The sequence below is a fragment of the Notolepis coatsorum genome (assembly GCF_963971535.1).
Source record: "Notolepis coatsorum genome assembly, chromosome: 6".
NCBI classification, from domain to species: domain Eukaryota; kingdom Metazoa; phylum Chordata; class Actinopteri; order Aulopiformes; family Paralepididae; genus Notolepis; species Notolepis coatsorum.
Window position 1 is genome coordinate 73,064,432 of NC_140170.1, and position 20,657 is coordinate 73,085,088.

The following is a 20,657-nucleotide window of genomic DNA, read 5'->3' on the forward strand; positions in this document are numbered from 1 at the left end:
ATAATAATGATTTTCATTATTTCATTTCATTTTCAAAATGGTTATGTGTGTGTACACTGCATACCCATTTACTATATGAAATAATCATAGTTGAGGGGGGGGGGGGGGCGTTATGGAACATGGACGTCAGATAGCGGGGTGTTGACCCCAAAAAGGTTGAGAACCACTGATAGAGAATGGTGTGTGTGTGTGCGCGCACGAGCGTGGGGTGTTTTGCACCCACTTTAGACACTTTAACACACTTTATATTAATTGGCAAAGAGATTTGCACTACAACTCTTACCTCATTGCACCTTACCCTAAGTTGTACCTCATCCCATTTCTGCATTGTACTGTATATTGTATTGTAACTCAGTTACTTTTGTTTCCTACTCTGCATTGTATATTGCAAAGTATATTGAACACTTTTGTTTACACTTGTTTACATACTTTTGACTTTCTATTTTATACTTATCTATTTTTATCTAGCACACTCTCAGGAGCTAAACAGAAAAAGCATATAAAAAAGCAAGTATTTTTGTGTATGACAACTAATAAAGAAACTTGAACTTGAAAACTTGAATATAAACTACAATACCCAACCGTTTTCGGCTTATCCGGAAGTAGCCCACGCGCATGGGGGGTGTGCAGTCGGATTGGTTAGCAAACATTTCAAAAAGTGTGCGCGGGGGCCCTGAGTCTGGTCAACAGTGACACCGGCCCTGGTTCACAACAATCATTTATCATCACTGACGTTAACTACTTAACGTTATCCGCAAACTCTTTACTCTTCCAGTTAGACATGGACCGTTAGTTTAAATATAACACATATCTCACGCCACTGTGTCAACACCGCAGCAATAACTTCCAACCGACGGTAAGACATCTTCAGAAAGTCGAACGTACGTTAACTTAGCTCGGTAGCTAACGTACTATCTTAGGTTTAAGACGAAATTACCTCTTCCTAACGTAGACAACGTTAATATAGCTCCTTAGCTAACGTACTATCTTTTGTTTAAGCCAAATTACCTCTCCCTAAAAAAAGTGTAAAGTTAACTGAAGTATTAGCGTTATTAATATCCAAATAACTTGTCTTACACAGGTAACGTTAACACACTGACTACGAAAATGAAGTGTTTGAAGGTCGACGACTACGTGAAGCGGACAGCTTGTCTGAAAGACGCACGTCTGTTGCTCGAAGAAGTCCAGGTATGAGAACCAGCAACCGTGGAAATACACCTTCCAGACAGCTGTAGATATGTTCATATCAGAGCCTGGTGGGAAATCAGATTTCGATACTTTATTGATTTAGAGTTGTTTCTTCAAGAACTGGCTAAACACTGAAATCATTACATGTTTTATACATATTGATTGAACATTGTATTAACAGATTGCAGAATGGGTACAATACAGTACAGCTCAATACACACAATTGTTAAGGAGCTGCAGACCAGAGAAAGACTTTCGTCTTGTTTACATCAGGGTCCCCCATTTTCAATTCATAACATTTATGACATAACAGTACTGTTACATCCAGACATTTATGACATACAAGATATACAAATATACAGTACTGTTTATTTACAGAGTTTCTAAAAGAGAATATACATTTGAAGGAGAGGAAACTGTACGTTGGGTGGGGGTTTGGACATTTACCGGGGCCAGTTTCTAATTGCGGCCTCCCGCCATAGGTGCTTTTTAGAGCGGTTTTGAAGGTGGGTAGGGATTCACATTCCTTTACGTCTGTGGGTAGGGAGTTCAACATTGTTGTCATAATTGCGAAACGTGTTTAGTCCCTTGTTTGAGCCGAATCTGGGTTGAACATGATTTGTGGAACTCCCTCTGGTGTCGTGGTATTCACTGACCTTTGGGAAGTATTTCGACATGTAAATGGCTGCTTTGGTTTTGCAATTGGTTTTGATAGTTTATCAGTGAGCTGGATGCAATCCTACCTTGAGGGGAGAGAACAGATGGTTGAGGTAAACGGTACTCTATCCCCCCCGCCTCTATGCCTTCTACAACGGCGCTCGGTTTCCGGGTTCCTCCGATTGGCCACGACGCCCACGTGACCCTACGCTAGCACGCCCCCTTCCTGCCGCGCCGCGCTCGCCAGCTTCCTCAAGCGCCAAGCTCCTGCCGCGCCGCGCTCCCTCAGCTTCCTCAATTTATAACGAATCATTAAAAAAATATAACGTTAACTGGAATATGTTGTTTCTTTACACATATGTTGACCACGAGAGTGAAGAGGAGGACGACGCGGTCAGCTTGCGATCAGAGGAGGACGAGTACTGTGTGTTGTTGTGTTGTTGTTTCCAATTAAAAATCGTGAATTAACCGGTGGCCACAACAACACACAGTACTCGTCCTCCTCTGATCGCAAGCTGACCGCGTCGTCCTCCTCCTCTTCACTCTCGTGGTCATCGTAGACCACTTTCTTGCAGACAGGCGTCCGTCTTCCCCCTCGACCTCCCCGGCTGCCTCCTCTCCCCCTGCCGCCCCGAGACGCGGAGCCCCCCGGTCCTCCACCACCACCAGTACTGTGTGTTGTTGTGGCCACCGGTTAATTCGCGATTTTTATTGGTTTGTCATGACAAACCAATTACATAATCCAACATATGTGTAAAGAAACAACATATTCCAGTTAACGGTATATTTTTTTAATGATTCGTTATAAATTGAGGGCGCGGCAGGAAGGGGGCGTGCTAGCGTAGGGTCACTTGGGCGTCGTGGCCAATCGGAGGAACCCGGAAACCGAGCGCCGTTGTAGAAGGCATAGAGGCATCCCCCCCCCTCACAATGAGCTGTGGTGTTCCACAAGGAAGCATACTAGGACCGCTACTGTTCCTAATTTATGCAAATGACATGTCGTCAGCTTGTGACTGCAACTTGTTCTTGTTCGCGAACGACTCAGCCCTGCTGGTCTCTGACAAGAACAAGTTACAGGTTGAAAAAACCCTCAGCTCAGAACTCGGCAGAATCTGCACCTGGCTCGCTGATAACAAACTATCATTACACCTGGGTAGTAACAGAGTCCATTCTCTTCGGATCAAATAACAAACTCAGCAAGACCGACGGCTTCTCAGTTACAGTGGGTGACAATATTGTCACAAGGAAAGATGAAATTACCTACCTGGGTTCCATCCTAGAGGCAAATCTTTCCTGTGACAAAATGGCATCCAAGGTAATAAAAAAAGTCAACCAACGAACTCGATTCTTGTACCGGATCTCCTCTCTGGCAGGAGCACTCATTCAAGGGTACTACGACTATGCTTGCACTTCATGGTACCAAAGCACCTCAAAGGCGCTAAAAACAAAATTACAAACATCACAAAACAAACTGGTCAGACTACTACTTGACCTCACTCCTAGAACCCACCTCATCCCTGCCCACTTTGACCTAGGATGGCTTAGAGTAGACTACAGAGTACAGCAACTTGCAATGGGCCTGGTCTACAAGATACACTATACGACTAAGGTACCCATGTACATGTCAAAATACTTCCCAAAGGTCAGTGAATACCACGACCACAACACCAGAGGGAGCTCAACAAATCATGTTAAACCCAGATTCGGCTCAAACAAGGGACTAAACACGTTTCGCAATTATGCCACATCAATGTGGAACGCCCTACCCAAAGCTGTGGGAATGTGAATCCCTACCCACATTCAAAAAACGCTCTTAAAGAGCACCTACGGGAGGCTGCCATTCGAAACTGGCCACCGTAAATGTCCAAACCCCCCCACCCCCTCCTAATAGACAGTCTCCTCCCCACCGTATGTATATTTCTCTCCCACCCACCCCCTCATAATGTACAGTCTCCTCCCCATCGTATGTATATATTCTCTCCCCACCATATGTATATTTCTCTGCCACCCACGGTGACCCACCCCCTCCTAATGTAGTCTCCTCCCCATCATTATGTATATACTCTGTCAGGATCTATGGGTAACAGTACTGTATATTTGCATATCATATATGTCACAAATGTAACAGTACTATATACCTGTGTCATGTATGTCCCTATGCCATAAATGTCATGATGTCATATATGTTGTGACAATGTGTATGTCATAAATGTCACTATGAATTGAAAATGGGGGACCCTGATGTAAACAAGACAAATGTCTTTCTCTGTTCTGCATCCCCTTAACAATTGTGTGTATTGAGCCGTACTGTATTGTACCCATTCTGCAATCTGTTAAATAAAGTTTTCATTCATTCATGCTTAGTGACTGCTTATTATACATGTACATGGGTACCAATGTACCATAGTGGTGTAGTGATCTGTGTCAACATAAACTACCACCCCTCTATTATAGGTTGAAAGACTTCTGTATTATCACCTCATCTCCACTGATTGTGATTCTACTTAAATTCGACTAAGCTCTCCTGTCAGACCATCCTGACTTTCTGTTTTATGCGTGGGCTTGTAAACATCCACTTCTACAGCTAAACATGTCATCAAGCCTACTTAAACAACTAGACTATATCATTATTATTCAAACCAGAACATTATGTATCTCTATCTACATTTCACAACTGTTTAGTTTACAGTGCCCAGTAAACAGAAAGACAGAATGAAGTTGGGCCATTTCATATTACCATAGTTTTTTTAGGTAATATTAAAGGGACAGTGTCACACTTTATGTTCAATGCATCAATACACTCGATGCTGAATTATTTTGCACATAATCTCACACACGTTTAAAAACTCTAAACCGTTTTCACACATTAATTTAGTTTGGCAGTTATTGAGAGTAAATTAGTTTGAATATGGCCACCAGAGATGTCATCGGGGACATTGAATCCTTGTTGTTTTAGTTATTATTGAACTTTGAATTTTTTTATATGATTCTGACTAAGCGAGTGGACGGGGTTAACGGCTAGAGTTAAAATCCACTCCTGTGTCAAGCTCTAACGCTTACAGCTGTCTACGTGGCGGCCATACTCAAAAAGGCACATTGAAGTTGTCAATGTTTTATTTACCGTCTGCACTGATGTCATTCTCACTTGTCACTGCGGATGCTAGCGGTTAGCTGACAAATATGGTGACGGAGGGTAAAACTACAAATTTAAAACTGTAGGCAAGTGTTTGAAGACTGAGTGGATTGTTCAAGGTGCCTAGGAGCCCAAGAAAGACATGCAATGAGATACAGTTTAGCTGCGTAGAGACAACGGTAAGCATCCATCCAAATTGTCACAGTTGTCTCAATTACAGGCTATGATTGGATAAGATTAATGGTCTCCCTTTTTCTTTTGAATGTCTGCCGTTTGCTCTGTTGATGTACTTTAATTGCAATGACCATCAGATGACATTGGAACTAAACTTGTTGTAGAACTTCGTGAAGAGTGGACCAGGGCTTCAAGGTCGCACCTTGTGCGACAGAGTCATCAGGGCCTGTAATCAACAACTTGGAGATGGGCCCCCTGACTGTGACCATATCGGTCTGCTGATTAAGCTGGTGGAGGTGGCCCTTCGTGGCTATGACGTGTCCGGCGGGGACCATGTTCAGACCAGTCCTCTGTACATGGAGAAGATCATCTTCCACGTGGTGAATAAGCTGAGCTCCCTGGGAGAGCACCGTCTGAGCAGTCACCTGGGAGGCTTGCTTCACGGCAGGCTCGCTCCTGCACAACAGGTATGTGTTTATGAAGTCTGCTGCCTGTTTTAACCGCCGGGTCACTGGGTACTAAATGGTAAATGGCTGCATTTATGTAGTGCTTTTATCCAAAGCACTTTACAATTTGTTCCTCACATTTGACCCATTTACTCAGACATTCACACACCGACGGCGGAGGCAACCATGCAATTAGGGGTTAAGTGTCTTGCTCAAGGACACTTCAACACGCTGCCCGGGAGGAGCGGGAACCGAACACGGGAACCTCCGGATTACCAGACAACTGCTCTTCCTCCCGAGCCACTGTCGCCCTGTGTGTACTAGTGGGCACTTCGCGCTCGGCACCTGTCCTCTTGATGGCACCGCGAACCCTCTGCTCACCAGCACCATGTGACCATAATACTAGGGATGAGTAACGTCTTCCCAGATCGAGTACTCTCATGAATTGTTTAGGGAAATCTATTTTTAGAACGCATCTTAACACATTGGGTGCCATGCAGTATGCCCATCTTTACCACTCTGCCAGTGCTGTAACCCTATGGAGTGGCTCACCTTCTTTGCAGGGCTATAACTTTTTAAATATTATAGCTATATCGACATTACTATGGCCCATTCAACATCGGGTATCTATCGTTCCGGATGTGGGAACGTTATATTTTACCATTCATACATTGTCGTGTTAGTACCGTCGAGAATATAAGTATGTTTTTAGACTGTATAGCAGTAATTCCTAGAATGCGCGATATAGGCCCTGACGCGTATTATAAATGTTCGATTGGTGTCCCTATACATGCTATATTAAAATTTTCAAATGCATATGATCACTATACATTATGCTCCATCATGCGTGAAGGAAAGGGGGGGGGGGTCGTTTATGATTCCTTGATTGTCACTAACGGCTTTCTTTAGTAAGACACCATACGTTGATCGGACAGATTGCAATGAAATAAATGGACAATCGAGCTGGAAATAACGTTAGATTCCTCTTACCTCTGGCCTCACTCCGCAGGCATAACAACGCACCGCGATATACCCGATGCTTAACCCTTTCACTGCCACACGACAGAAGGTTAACCCTTTACTACCGTCAGTCGTGCGATAGTAAAGGGTTAACCTTCTGTTGTGTGGCAGTGAAAGGGTTAACCGGCCTGACGTGTGGCAGTGAAAGGGTTAACTTTCTGTGTATTGTCGCTAGGGATGGGTACCGAATTCGGTACGTTTAAAGGTATTTACCGAAACACGTCGGTACTACAGACTACAGAGTATCGATTCACGTGAGATACCGGATATTTATTTTTTATATATATATATATATATTTTTTTTTATGTCAACGTTCACATGCACAATATACGCTTACCTAGGATTTGACTTGATTCAACAACAAAGCAGTCTGGGCAAGCCGAAAACGGTCGAAAGTGTAGTTATTTGAAGTTTGGATATTTTTCTTTTCACAACTGAGGTAGGTAAATTACATTTTTAGAGACTAAAGTACAGAAAAAAGGTACCGTTGGGTACCGGTATCGATTCACAGGTACCGGTACCGTATCGGTTCAAATGTGAAAGGTACCCATCCCTAATTGTCGCAGTGAAAGGGTTAACCGTTTGGTGGTGCGACAGTGAAAGGCTTAATGTGTATTGTCAGTGAAAACGGGCCAGTTACCATTTGTAATAGTTACATTACCTCCACTCTTGTCTGCAGCAGGTCTCCCCATTCATGTAACGTCATGTCCATATTAATACTATTCTATGAGCGCTATGCAAAGTGACATGTTGTAGGTCGAGCACCCTTAAAAACCAGTCCAGTTCAGTTGAAACAGAGTACTCTAGCAATTGATGATAATAATAATAAACTGTATTTGTATAGCGCCTTTCATACAAGAATTGCAGCTCAAAGTGCTTCACAGCAGTAAAAGAAAAAGACAGGCATAGAATTAGCGCAAATTGGCAGATCAAGAGCAGTGCATGAAGTGCAGACATAAAATAAGTATAAAACGAGCATCAAAATAGACAAAGGTAAGACGCCAAAATCACAGTTCTTCATATTAGGATCTAACATCGTGATAGGCCTCCTTGTTTACGGCTTGATCGTCACGTCACACATATTATAGACAATAAAAAAATTGACAGTATTAAAGAGACCGGCGCAAGATAGTGCAGTGCAATAAGTAAAAAAGTTAGTAGAATAGAGTCAAATAATGTAATAGTGCCGCCGTTCTAAACAGTCTTTTCCTCCTGTTTGATACCCACAGTTTAAAGTCTTTCCTTACTCACACCCACCCCAGTCTTATTCATTCCTCCACCTGAAAAGGATCCAATTCAGGTGTGGAATGTGGATATTTTGAACTTGGTGAATGTACACTAAGGGACTCAACCTCATTACACCTACATTTACACTTATTCATAATCCTTTTAAGTGGCACGTTTTATTTTCTCTTTTCCCCCCGCCCACAGGCCGAAGGCTATTGTGTCCTTGTGCGCAACTGCTTTGCGGTGCTCTGGACTGCACTGTCCACGAAATCCAAAGGGGGGACCATCCTCACGACCAGAGACAAACTACACTGCAAGATGACTGCTCTGAACTTCCTCCTCCTGCTGGAGAAGGAGAGCACGGTGTCCTGCTCCAAGGTCCCTGTGTACACGGAGGACGCCCTGAACGAGTTCGGGGACAGCTGTGGGACGCTGAGCGGGGACGACGCCTCCTTCCTCCTGAAGGAGACGAAGCTCCTCTTCGGCACTTGTTGGACTCCAGGTGGAGGCGGGGACGGGCCGTCTTCAGAGCGGCGCTGTGTTCCCACGCTCTCCGAGGTGGCGCTGGTCGTAACCAAGGCGCTTTGTCAGGCGGGTCACTGGGACCTCGCCGCCGGCTTAGTGGGTGAAGTTCAGAGCGAGATCAGGGAGCGCGCCACCGGTTGTCTTAGTCCGGCCCTGGCGCTCGCGGGATGGGCGGTGGACATCCACAGCTCCGTGAGCTCCGGAGAGGTGAACGGCCAGGCTTTTACAGAGTGCGCCCGGGCCCTGAGGTCACTTCCCGCCGACCTCGGGGACTGGGAGGCCCATGCGGTCCTGGAAGGGTGCGACCTGGTGATCTGGGCCGTGGATGCAGGACAGAACAGGGGCTTCAGTGGACTGTTGCTGCTGGCCTGGTTCTCCTTCCTGGAGGAACACCAGGAACTAATACTGAGGAGACTACAGAAGGTTAGTGTGATCACTGAAAATGTGTGAGATGGAAAGTTGTATCGTGTATCTCTTGTGTGTGTGTCAGTGTGTGTACATTTTCAATCAATATCTGAAATGGGGAGAAGAAGAAAAACGAACCTCCTTTTACTATTATGCACTTTGCTACTAAGTATTCTTCCTTGCCTATTACTACCCACTATGCTAATATGTTTATTCTACTATGAAGAACTCAAGACTCTGTAGTAGGGCTGGGAGATTCTTGCTAAAATGTGAATCACGATTTTTCTCTAAGAATTGAGATCACGATTCTCTCAATGATTCTTATTTTTTCAATAAAATAATTGATTGCACTCTTTCTTAAACGGACAACATAACATATATCAAAGTGCTTGACTTAAACTTAAACATAACGTATGAAAGTGCTTGATTAAACTCAAGTCAGAATCGTCAGAATTTAAAAAAGTGAAGTAAAAAGTAAAAGTAATTATTTTCATCATTTTGAGATGAGATTGCATAGGTCTATGAATCGAGATTGTGATATTTTTTTTGATTAATTGCCCAGCCCACTCAAATTCAACAGTGTTTACAATGTTACTGACCCTTAGCTGCCAGATGTGTACCCTTCCTGCTGACTTGTAAGTCGCTTTGGATGAAAGTGTCCGCTAAATGTCTAAACGGAAATATGGTTGTATAACGGGTCGTTGTTGGTGTTTTGTTAATGTGGTCTCTCAGAGTGAAGATGGAAGGCTCCAGGAGTCCCTGTGCAACAGTATGTACCTGGGCCTGTGCCTGGCCTATGAGAGCATGCAGGCCTCACAGGTAAGACACCAGGACTGCTCCCAACAAAGTTTTCATCATGAAAAATAGCCAGTTCCTTTCGAACATCCCAAAGTAAATGTATGGATAAGATGAATGATGTATTCTTTTTTTGCTTCATAGCACAAGTACTTGATGGCAGCAGTCTGTAATTGTTTTGATTTGGTTTCTTAGCTGGGCAGCAGTGAAACGCTGGACAGAGTGTTGCTGTACTGCCAGGCCACTGCCGGCCGAATGATGACTGAACTACGCAAGCTTTCCACTGACAACCTTCTGATCAAAACAGGTGATCACATTTTACCTTTCTGTGCCACATTAAAGGTGCTACAAATGACATTCAGCCACTAGATGTCGCACTACTAGAGCACCAGCATGTCATTTATCCAATTAGGTGCATTCCACCTGGGGAGCGTTATTTTTAAACATAGCCGCATTTTGCGGAGACGCTCTCCGATTGGCTAGCCACGTACAGCAAAGCCCCTCTCTGATTGGTTGAGCGAAGCCCCTCTCTGATTGGTTGAGCGAAGCCCGCGCCAAGAGGCGAGCGTAATCGCGGAAATGTAATGTTATGTTCGAATCCATGTATATATTGAATGTAGAATACATATTTATCAAAACAACTACCAGATTCACTCATAACGTTATTTTGCGTGACGACACAGCCCAGCTGTCAGAAACTGTATAGAATAGAAATACTTTTATTATCCCGTGGGAAATTTGACAATATAATGTTATTTCGCGTTTTTATTCATAACGTTATTTCGCGTGACAACACAGCCCAGCTGTCAGAAACTGTACATTGAGGGGGTTTGAATCAAAGCCCTATCGAAAGTACTCAAGCTCTACTGTCTTTAACTAGTATAAAGCATCAATGTGCAGAAACTGTACATTGAGGGGGTTTGAATCACTGTACATTGAGGGGGTTTGAATCAAAGCCCTATCGAAAGTACTCAAGCTCTACTGTCTTTAACTATAAATGTTTACACTCCCCACTCACTACCATGTTCTACATATAGAACCTCATCTCATGCACCTTGTTATGTATCCTGTTTATTTTTCCTCATTATTATATTCAGAGTTAATTATATTGTTTACACTGTCTTTCTTCTATTATAACTGATTCAAACCCCCTCAATGTACAGTTTCTGCACACGAGCTAAACCAATCAAGAGAGGGGCTTCGCTCAACCAATCAGAGAGGGGCTTCGCAAAATGCGGCTACGTTTAAAAATAACGCACCTTGGGAAGTAGGGAGGGGATACATGCACACAATTATATTAGACCTGCCAACATTTAAAGGATGAATTCATTAATCAATTATATTTGGGGGGAAAACAGTACTTTTATTCTTCACCTTTGTAAAACCTCTGTAGGTGTATTTTATTTTAAGTGATTACTCTACATGAAAATGTTATCTATATTAAAAATGTTATTATATTTTGTATTTACATTTATTTCACAACTTTGTGTGCTTTTCACATGCGCTCATAAGGTTTTTCTGTGAAAATATACTGTACTGTACTGTATATATATATAATAATTCTGTTTTCCTTGTTTTGTCCTTGTCTCTGTAGTAATCGCGGTGGTTAACTTGGGGTGTAGCTTGTTCAACCGTCAACTCTACGACCAGGCCTTCACGCTGGTTCTGATCATCTGCCAGGAGTTACGCAAGAACTGCCCGGCATCGCTCTCCGTGGAGAGGGTCAGTTCCATAACATTCGTTCTTCTCCCAGTCACATTTTGTCTATCTATAATTAACGTCAGCTCCAGGTATTGAGTAAGTTACCGGTAATGGAATTTAGTTTATTTGATTTATTTAAATTTTTATGGCCCATCTTACATGTTAGCTAATTAGTTAGCGACATGCGAGTTAGATTGTTTAATATTACAACCCAGCTTATATGCATATTGTTTGTCTTGATCTACCAGTTGAACCGAGCTTTCATGCTGGTGGTGCAGAGCTCTCGGCGGGCGGGGCAGCTGGAGCGAGCCCTGGACTGGGTCATCGTGTGGCTGAAGGCCCTGGGGGAGCAGGTCACCACCCATAAGGCCGAGCCCATCTCTCTGTGGGTGAAGTCCAAGGCAGACGCAGCCCACAGCGGGGAGGAGGACATCCGGCTCAGGTACGGAGACGCCACTCTCTCCGTCTCTCTCTCTCTCTGTCACACTGAAGGTAGACACCACTCTCTCTGTCTCCCTCAAGGGTGGTAGATAGAAGCCTCTCTCTCTCTCTGTCTCACTGAAGGGTGGTAGATGCCTCTGTCTCACTGAAGGGTGGTAGATGCCTCTGTCTCACTGAAGGGTGGTAGATGGAAGCCTCTCTTGATCTCTGTCTCACTGAAGGGTGGTAGACACCTCTCTCTCTGTCTCACTGAAGGATGGTAGACTCCTCTGTATCACTGAAGGATGGTAGACCCCTCTCTCTGTCTCACTGAAGGGTGGTAGATAGAAGCCTCTCTTGATATCTGTCTCACTGAAGGATGGTATACTCCTCTCTCTCTGTCTCACTGAAGGGTGGTAGACTCCTCTCTCTCTGTCTCACTGAAGGATGGTAGACTCCTCTCTCTCTGTCTCACTGAAGGATGGTAGACTCCTCTCTCTCTGTCTCACTGAAGGATGGTAGACTCCTCTCTCTCTGTCTCACTGAAGGATGGTAGACTCCTCTCTCTCTGTCTCACTGAAGGGTGGTAGACTCCTCTCTCTCTGTCTCACTGAAGGATGGTAGACTCCTCTCTGTCTCACTGAAGGGTGGTAGACGCCTCTCTCCCTCTCTGTCTCACTGAAGGGTGGTAGACTCCTCTGTCTCACTGAAGGGTGGTAGACCCCTCTCTCTCTCTCTCTCTCTCTCTCTCTCACTGAAGGGTGGTAGACGCCTCTCTCTCGCTCACTGAAGGGTGGTAGACGCCTCTCTCTCACTGAAGGGTGGTAGACGCCTCTCTGTCTCACTGAAGGGTGGTAGACTCCTCTCTCTCTCTGTCTCACTGAAGGGTGGTAGACTCCTTTCTCTCTCTCTCTCTGTCTCACTGAAGTGTGGTAGACTCCTCTCTGTCTCACTGAAGGGTGGTAGACCCCTCTCTCTCTGTCTCACTGAAGGGTGGTAGACTCCTCTCTCTGTATCACTGAAGGATGGTAGACGCCTCTTTCTCTCACTGAAGGGTGGTAGACCCCTCTCTCTCTGTCTCACTGAAGGATGGTAGACTCCTCTCTCTCTCTGTCTCATTGAAGGGTGGTAGACTCCTCTCGCTCTGTCTCTCTGTCTCACTGAAGGGTGGTAGGGTGTATTGCACTACCAAAGCTACCTAGCATGTCCTATATGCTCTGTAAATAACTATGTACAGATACCGAGATGTCACACCATGTTACCTGTTACTGCACAATGTTTTTTGTATTGGATTTTATTATATGTTGTACCCACTGTATTGCACATCGTTGCGGGCAAGACCACCCGCATTTCATTGTATACTCGTATGCCGTGACAAATAAAACTCTTGACTTGACTTGACTAGACTCCTCTCTCTCTGTCTCACTGAAGGGTGGTAGACGCCTCTCTCTGTCTCACTGAAGGGTGGTAGACGCCTCTCTGTCACACTGAAGGGTGGTAGACCCCTCTCTGTCTCTCTGAAGGGTGGTAGACTGGTAGACCCCTCTCTGTCTCACTGAAGGGTGGTAGACTCCTCTCTCTGTCTCACTGAAGGGTGGTAGACTCCTCTCTCTGTCTCACTGAAGGGTGGTAGACCCCTCTCTGTCTCACTGAAGGGTGGTAGACCCCTCTCTGTCTCACTGAAGGGTGGTAGACCCCTCTCTGTCTCACTGAAGGGTGGTAGACCCCTCTCTGTCTCTCTGAAGGGTGGTAGACCCCTCTCTGTCTCTCTGAAGGGTGGTAGACTCCTCTCTCTCTCTGTCTCACTGAAGGGTGGTAGACCCCTCTCTGTCTCTCTGAAGGGTGGTAGACCCCTCTCTGTCTCTCTGAAGGGTGGTAGACTCCTCTCTCTCTGTCTCTCTGAAGGGTGGTAGACGCCTCTCTCTCTCTGAAGGGTGGTAGACCCCTCTCTGTCTCTCTGAAGGGTGGTAGACTCCTCTCTCTCTGTCTCACTGAAGGGTGGTAGACCCCTCTCTGTCTCTCTGAAGGGTGGTAGACCCCTCTCTGTCTCTCTGAAGGGTGGTAGACTCCTCTCTCTCTGTCTCTCTGAAGGGTGGTAGACGCCTCTCTCTCTCTGAAGGGTGGTAGACCCCTCTCTGTCTCTCTGAAGGGTGGTAGACTCCTCTCTCTCTGTCTCTCTGAAGGGTGGTAGACGCCTCTCTCTCTGAAGGGTGGTAGACGCCTCTCTGTCTCACTGAAGGGTGGTAGACTCTCTCTGAAGGGTGGTAGACGCCTCTGTCTCACTGAAGGGTGGTAGACGCCTCTCTGTCTCACTGAAGGTTGGTAGACTGCGCTCGGTGTCACATGTATCTATGTTAGCCGTATTTACCATCTACCGTTCACCATGACTCTAGCTTTTGAGGGACCTTTCTTAAGACATTGACTGCCAGCAGCAGGGGGCGCTGATGCCCCATTCATCGCCAGGCCTTTATTCAATGGATATAGTTTTAGACTGTGACATTTGCGAGTGCTTAAAATTAGGGATGCTCACGTTTTTTGCCACCGATCGTCTTGAGTCATATCGGCCGATACACTGCCGATACCGATCATTTTTTGTTTTCTTATAGCAGCTGGCAGTATTATACTGTAGGTCTAACACAGGCATTCTCAAAGTCCTGTCTAAATTATCTAATCTAATCTTAGAAATTAAGTAAAGTGAATAGTACTGGGTGTTAAGCATAACAGTATCCAAGTTAATTTACTTCTGACCATTATAGTATTTTCTACAAAGTATTTTCCTATGAACTGAAACTTATAAGATGTTCTCAGTGTTAAGTTACAGCTATGCAACACAATAGCTAATTAGCCAACAGCTGCAAAAACGAATGATGTTATAAGACATTATCAGGAGCTATCTGTAGCTACTGCTAGCCAGCTAGATAATGTTAGACAATGCCTCATGTATTAAACTAAAGTGAATAGTTGACTGGGTAATTTTGTTTAAACAGTAATGTTAGCTAGGTAGCTTACGTTAGCTCACGGAACAACGATGGCTAGTTAGCCATCGCCATCTCTAAGAAACTTGAAACTTAGCAAACACTAGCCAACTATTGCCAAAATGATGATATCAGACGTTGATATCAGTAGCTAGCCAGCTAGATAACGTTAGACAATGCCTCATGTATTAAACTAAAGTGAATAGTTGACTGGGTAATTTTGTTTAAACAGTAATGTTAGCTAGTATCACTCGAGGTGCACTTGACTCTGCCAGAGCATTTGTTGACATGGGTCTGGGAGGGGGAGGGGCAAGGCGTGCAGCTGTGAGCAAGAGACAGCGAGTGAGAATTGGATCATGTTTTTCGCGCGTGTCATCGATCGGTTTTCACGATCGGCGAAAATAAAGAATTAGGACCGCCGCTGCTATGAACTAGACTATAAATTTTTTTTTTTATTTAAATAATTATAATATATATATATATATATATATTTTTTTTTTATCATTTCATTTGGGCTGTGGGGGGTGCTTAATGTAAAAGACTGACCTGAGGAAAAGGCTGCAGGGAGAAAGCACTGCAGTCTAGTCGATTTTGTGTTTTGAGCACAAAGTTCATCATAGATCTAGCCTCTTTATTTTGCTCTCAAAGTGCACCAGATTGATGCATTTAACTTTAAAATGAAAAAAAACATGCCCCCGGCCCCCCTAGAGGCACAGCACCGCTACTGAATTTTTTTCAGCGGAAACACTGTAAAGCATTATCGAAATTCACCAATCTCATATTTATACTGAATATCGGCAGATGCCGATCGATCTGGGCATCCCTACTTAAAATATATCTTATATTATATCTATGGGTCTAATAACGCTGTCGAGTCTCAGTGAATTGCTTCTAGTCAACATGCCCGAGACAGATTGTTTTTTCATCCGTGCATTTCTGTTTTATACGATTTTGAAGGTAGACGCCACTCTCTCTGTCTCCCTCAAGGGTGGTAGATAGAAGCCTCTCTCTCTCTCTGTCTCACTGAAGGGTGGTAGATGCCTCTGTCTCACTGAAGGGTGGTAGATGCCTCTGTCTCACTGAAGGGTGGTAGATAGAAGCCTCTCTTGATCTCTTTCTCACTGAAGGGTGGTAGACACCTCTCTCTCTGTCTCACTGAAGGATGGTAGACTCCTCTCTGTATCACTGAAGGATGGTAGACCCCTCTCTCTGTCTCACTGAAGGGTGGTAGATAGAAGCCTCTCTTGATCTCTGTCTCACTGAAGGATGGTATACTCCTCTCTCTCTGTCTCACTGAAGGGTGGTATACTCCTCTCTCTCTGTCTCACTGAAGGATGGTAGACTCCTCTCTCTCTGTCTCACTGAAGGATGGTAGACTCCTCTCTCTCTGTCTCACTGAAGGATGGTAGACTCCTCTCTCTCTGTCTCACTGAAGGGTGGTAGACTCCTCTCTCTCTCACTGAAGGGTGGTAGACGCCTCTCTCCCTCTCTGTCTCACTGAAGGGTGGTATACTCCCCTCTCTCTCTCTCTCTCTCTTTCACTGAAGGGTGGTAGACCCCTCTCTCTCTCTCTCTCTCTCTCTCTCACTGAAGGGTGGTAGACGCCTCTCTCTCGCTCACTGAAGGGTGGTAGACTCCTCTCTCTCACTGTCTGAAGGGTGGTAGACGCCTCTCTGTCTCACTGAAGGGTGGTAGACTCCTCTCTCTCTCTGTCTCACTGAAGGGTGGTAGACTCCTTTCTCTCTCTCTCTGTCTCACTGAAGGGTGGTAGACTCCTCTCTGTCTCACTGAAGGGTGGTAGACCCCTCTCTCTCTGTCTCACTGAAGGGTGGTAGACTCCTCTCTCTCTGTCTCACTGAAGGGTGGTAGACTCCTCTCTCTCTGTCTCACTGAAGGGTGGTAGACGCCTCTCTGTCTCACTGAAGGGTGGTAGACTCCTCTCTCTCTGTCTCACTGAAGGATGGTAGACTCCTCTCTCTCTGTCTCACTGAAGGGTGGTAGACTCCTCTCTCTCTCTCTGTCTCACTGAAGGGTGGTAGACTCCTCTGTCTCACTGAAGGGTGGTATACTCCTCTCTCTCTCTCTCTCTCTCTCTCTCTTTCACTGAAGGGTGGTAGACCCCTCTCTCTCTCTCTCTCTCTCACTGAAGGGTGGTAGACCCCTCTCTCTCTCTCTCTCTCTCTCTCTCACTGAAGGGTGGTAGACGCCTCTCTCTCGCTCACTGAAGGGTGGTAGACGCCTCTCTCTCACTGAAGGGTGGTAGACGCCTCTCTGTCTCACTGAAGGGTGGTAGACTCCTCTCTCTCTCTGTCTCACTGAAGGGTGGTAGACTCCTTTCTCTCTCTCTCTGTCTCACTGAAGGGTGGTAGACGCCTCTTTCTCTCACTGAAGGGTGGTAGACGCCTCTCTCTGTCTCACTGAAGGGTGGTAGACGCCTCTCTGTCTCACTGAAGGGTGGTAGACCCCTCTCTGTCTCACTGAAGGGTGGTAGACTCCTCTCTCTCTCTGTCTCACTGAAGGGTGGTAGACTCCTCTCTCTCTCTGTCTCACTGAAGGGTGGTAGACTCCTTTCTCTCTCTCTCTCTGTCTCACTGAAGGGTGGTAGACGCCTCTCTCTCACTGAAGGGTGGTAGACGCCTCTCTGTCTCACTGAAGGGTGGTAGACTCCTTTCTCTCTCTCTCTGTCTCACTGAAGGGTGGTAGACGCCTCTTTCTCTCACTGAAGGGTGGTAGACCCCTCTCTCTCTGTCTCACTGAAGGGTGGTAGACGCCTCTCTGTCTCACTGAAGGGTGGTAGACCCCTCTCTGTCTCACTGAAGGGTGGTAGACTCCTCTCTCTCTGTCTCACTGAAGGGTGGTAGACTCCTCTCTCTCTGTCTCACTGAAGGGTGGTAGACGCCTCTCTGTCTCACTGAAGGGTGGTAGACCCCTCTCTGTCTCACTGAAGGATGGTAGACTCCTCTCTCTCTGTCTCACTGAAGGGTGGTAGACGCCTCTCTGTCTCACTGAAGGATGGTAGACTCCTCTCTCTCTCTGTCTCACTGAAGGATGGTAGACTCCTCTCTCTCTGTCTCACTGAAGGGTGGTAGACTCCTCTCTCCCTCTCTGTCTCACTGAAGGGTGGTAGACTCCCCTCTCTCTCTCTCTCTCTCTCTCTCTCTCTCTCTCTCTCTCTCACTGAAGGGTGGTAGACCTCTCTCTCTCTCTCTCTGTCTCACTGAAGGGTGGTAGACTCCTCTCTCTCTGTCTCACTGAAGGGTGGTAGACCCCTCTCTGTCTCACTGAAGGGTGGTAGACTCCTCTCTGTCTCACTGAAGGGTGGTAGACTCCTCTCTCTCTCTCACTGAATGGTGGTAGACTCCTCTCTCTCTCTCACTGAAGGGTGGTAGACCCCTCTCTCTCTCTCTCTCTCTCACTGAAGGGTGGTAGATGCCTCTCTCTCACTGAAGGGTGGTAGACGCCTCTCTGTCTCACTGAAGGGTGGTAGACGTCTCTCTGAAGGGTGGTAGACTCCTCTCTCTCTCTGTCTCTCTGAAGGGTGGTAGACTCCTCTCTCTCTCTGTCTCACTGAAGGGTGGTAGGGTGTATTGCACTACCAAAGCTACCTAGCATGTCCTATATGCTCTGTAAATAACTATGTACAGATACCGAGATGTCACACCATGTTACCTGTTACCTGTTATTGCACAATGTTTTTTGTATTGGATTCTATTATATGTTGTACCCACTGTATTGCACATCGTTGCGGGCAAGACCACCCGCATTTCATTGTATACTCGTATGCCGTGACAAATAAAACTCTTGACTTGACTTGACTAGACTCCTCTCTCTCTGTCTCACTGAAGGGTGGTAGACGCCTCTCTCTGTCTCACTGAAGGGTGGTAGACCCCTCTCTCTGTCTCTCTGAAGGGTGGTAGACTGGTAGACCCCTCTCTGTCTCACTGAAGGGTGGTAGACTCCTCTCTCTGTCTCACTGAAGGGTGGTAGACTCCTTTCTCTCTCTCTCTGTCTCACTGAAGGGTGGTAGACGCCTCTCTCTCACTGAAGGGTGGTAGACGCCTCTCTGTCTCACTGAAGGGTGGTAGACTCCTTTCTCTCTCTCTCTGTCTCACTGAAGGGTGGTAGACGCCTCTTTCTCTCACTGAAGGGTGGTAGACCCCTCTCTCTCTGTCTCACTGAAGGGTGGTAGACGCCTCTCTGTCTCACTGAAGGGTGGTAGACCCCTCTCTGTCTCACTGAAGGGTGGTAGACTCCTCTCTCTCTGTCTCACTGAAGGGTGGTAGACTCCTCTCTCTCTGTCTCACTGAAGGGTGGTAGACGCCTCTCTGTCTCACTGAAGGGTGGTAGACCCCTCTCTGTCTCACTGAAGGATGGTAGACTCCTCTCTCTCTGTCTCACTGAAGGGTGGTAGACGCCTCTCTGTCTCACTGAAGGATGGTAGACTCCTCTCTCTCTCTGTCTCACTGAAGGATGGTAGACTCCTCTCTCTCTGTCTCACTGAAGGGTGGTAGACTCCTCTTTCCCTCTCTGTCTCACTGAAGGGTGGTAGACTCCCCTCTCTCTCTCTCTCTCTCTCTCTCTCTCTCTCTCTCTCTCTCTCTCACTGAAGGGTGGTAGACCTCTCTCTCTCTCTCTCTGTCTCACTGAAGGGTGGTAGACTCCTCTCTCTCTGTCTCACTGAAGGGTGGTAGACCCCTCTCTGTCTCACTGAAGGGTGGTAGACTCCTCTCTGTCTCACTGAAGGGTGGTAGACTCCTCTCTCTCTCTCACTGAATGGTGGTAGACTCCTCTCTCTCTCTCACTGAAGGGTGGTAGACCCCTCTCTCTCTCTCTCACTGAAGGGTGGTAGATGCCTCTCTCTCACTGAAGGGTGGTAGACGCCTCTCTGTCTCACTGAAGGGTGGTAGACGTCTCTCTGAAGGGTGGTAGACTCCTCTCTCTCTCTGTCTCTCTGAAGGGTGGTAGACTCCTCTCTCTCTGTCTCTCTGAAGGGTGGTAGACTCCTCTCTCTCTCTGTCTCACTGAAGGGTGGTAGGGTGTATTGCACTACCAAAGCTACCTAGCATGTCCTATATGCTCTGTAAATAACTATGTACAGATACCGAGATGTCACACCATGTTACCTGTTACCTGTTATTGCACAATGTTTTTTGTATTGGATTCTATTATATGTTGTACCCACTGTATTGCACATCGTTGCGGGCAAGACCACCCGCATTTCATTGTATACTCGTATGCCGTGACAAATAAAACTCTTGACTTGACTTGACTAGACTCCTCTCTCTCTGTCTCACTGAAGGGTGGTAGACGCCTCTCTCTGTCTCACTGAAGGGTGGTAGACCCCTCTCTCTGTCTCTCTGAAGGGTGGTAGACTGGTAGACCCCTCTCTGTCTCACTGAAGGGTGGTAGACTCCTCTCTCTGGCTCACTGAAGGGTGGTAGACTCCTCTCTCTGTCTCACTGAAGGGTGGTAGACCCCTCTCTGTCTCACTGAAGGGTGGTAGACCCCTCTCTGTCTCTCTGAAGGGTGGTAGACCCCTCTCTGTCTCTCTGAAGGGTGGTAGACTCCTCTCTCTCTGTCTCTCTGAAGGGTGGTAGACGCCTCTCTCTCTGAAGGGTGGTAGACCCCTCTCTGTCTCTCTGAAGGGTGGTAGACTCCTCTCTCTCTGTCTCTCTGAAGGGTGGTAGACGCCTCTCTCTCTCTGAAGGGTGGTAGACGCCTCTCTGTCTCACTGAAGGGTGGTAGACTCTCTCTGAAGGGTGGTAGACGCCTCTGTCTCACTGAAGGGTGGTAGACGCCTCTCTGTCTCACTGAAGGTTGGTAGACTGCGCTCGGTGTCACATGTATCTATGTTAGCCGTATTTACCATCTACCGTTCACCATGACTCTAGCTTTTGAGGGACCTTTCTTAAGACATTGACTGCCAGCAGCAGGGGGCGCTGATACCCCATTCATCGCCAGGCCTTTATTCAATGGATATAGTTTTAGAC

General features: G+C 46.3%; 1 protein-coding gene across 1 annotated transcript in view; it reads left to right on the forward strand.

The window, feature by feature from the left end:
• Positions 1 to 710: 710 nt before the first annotated feature.
• Positions 711 to 20,657, forward strand: part of espl1 (extra spindle pole bodies like 1, separase) — a 77,953-nt gene continuing 58,006 nt past the window's right edge. The window contains exons 1-8 of the mRNA XM_084317574.1: positions 711 to 856; positions 1,082 to 1,188; positions 5,317 to 5,619; positions 8,051 to 8,794; positions 9,509 to 9,595; positions 9,767 to 9,878; positions 11,166 to 11,293; positions 11,521 to 11,714. Coding sequence (XP_084173700.1) covers positions 1,108 to 1,188; positions 5,317 to 5,619; positions 8,051 to 8,794; positions 9,509 to 9,595; positions 9,767 to 9,878; positions 11,166 to 11,293; positions 11,521 to 11,714 — 1,649 coding nt within the window. The 5' untranslated portion in view covers positions 711 to 856; positions 1,082 to 1,107. The remainder of the gene's footprint in view (positions 857 to 1,081; positions 1,189 to 5,316; positions 5,620 to 8,050; positions 8,795 to 9,508; positions 9,596 to 9,766; positions 9,879 to 11,165; positions 11,294 to 11,520; positions 11,715 to 20,657) is intronic.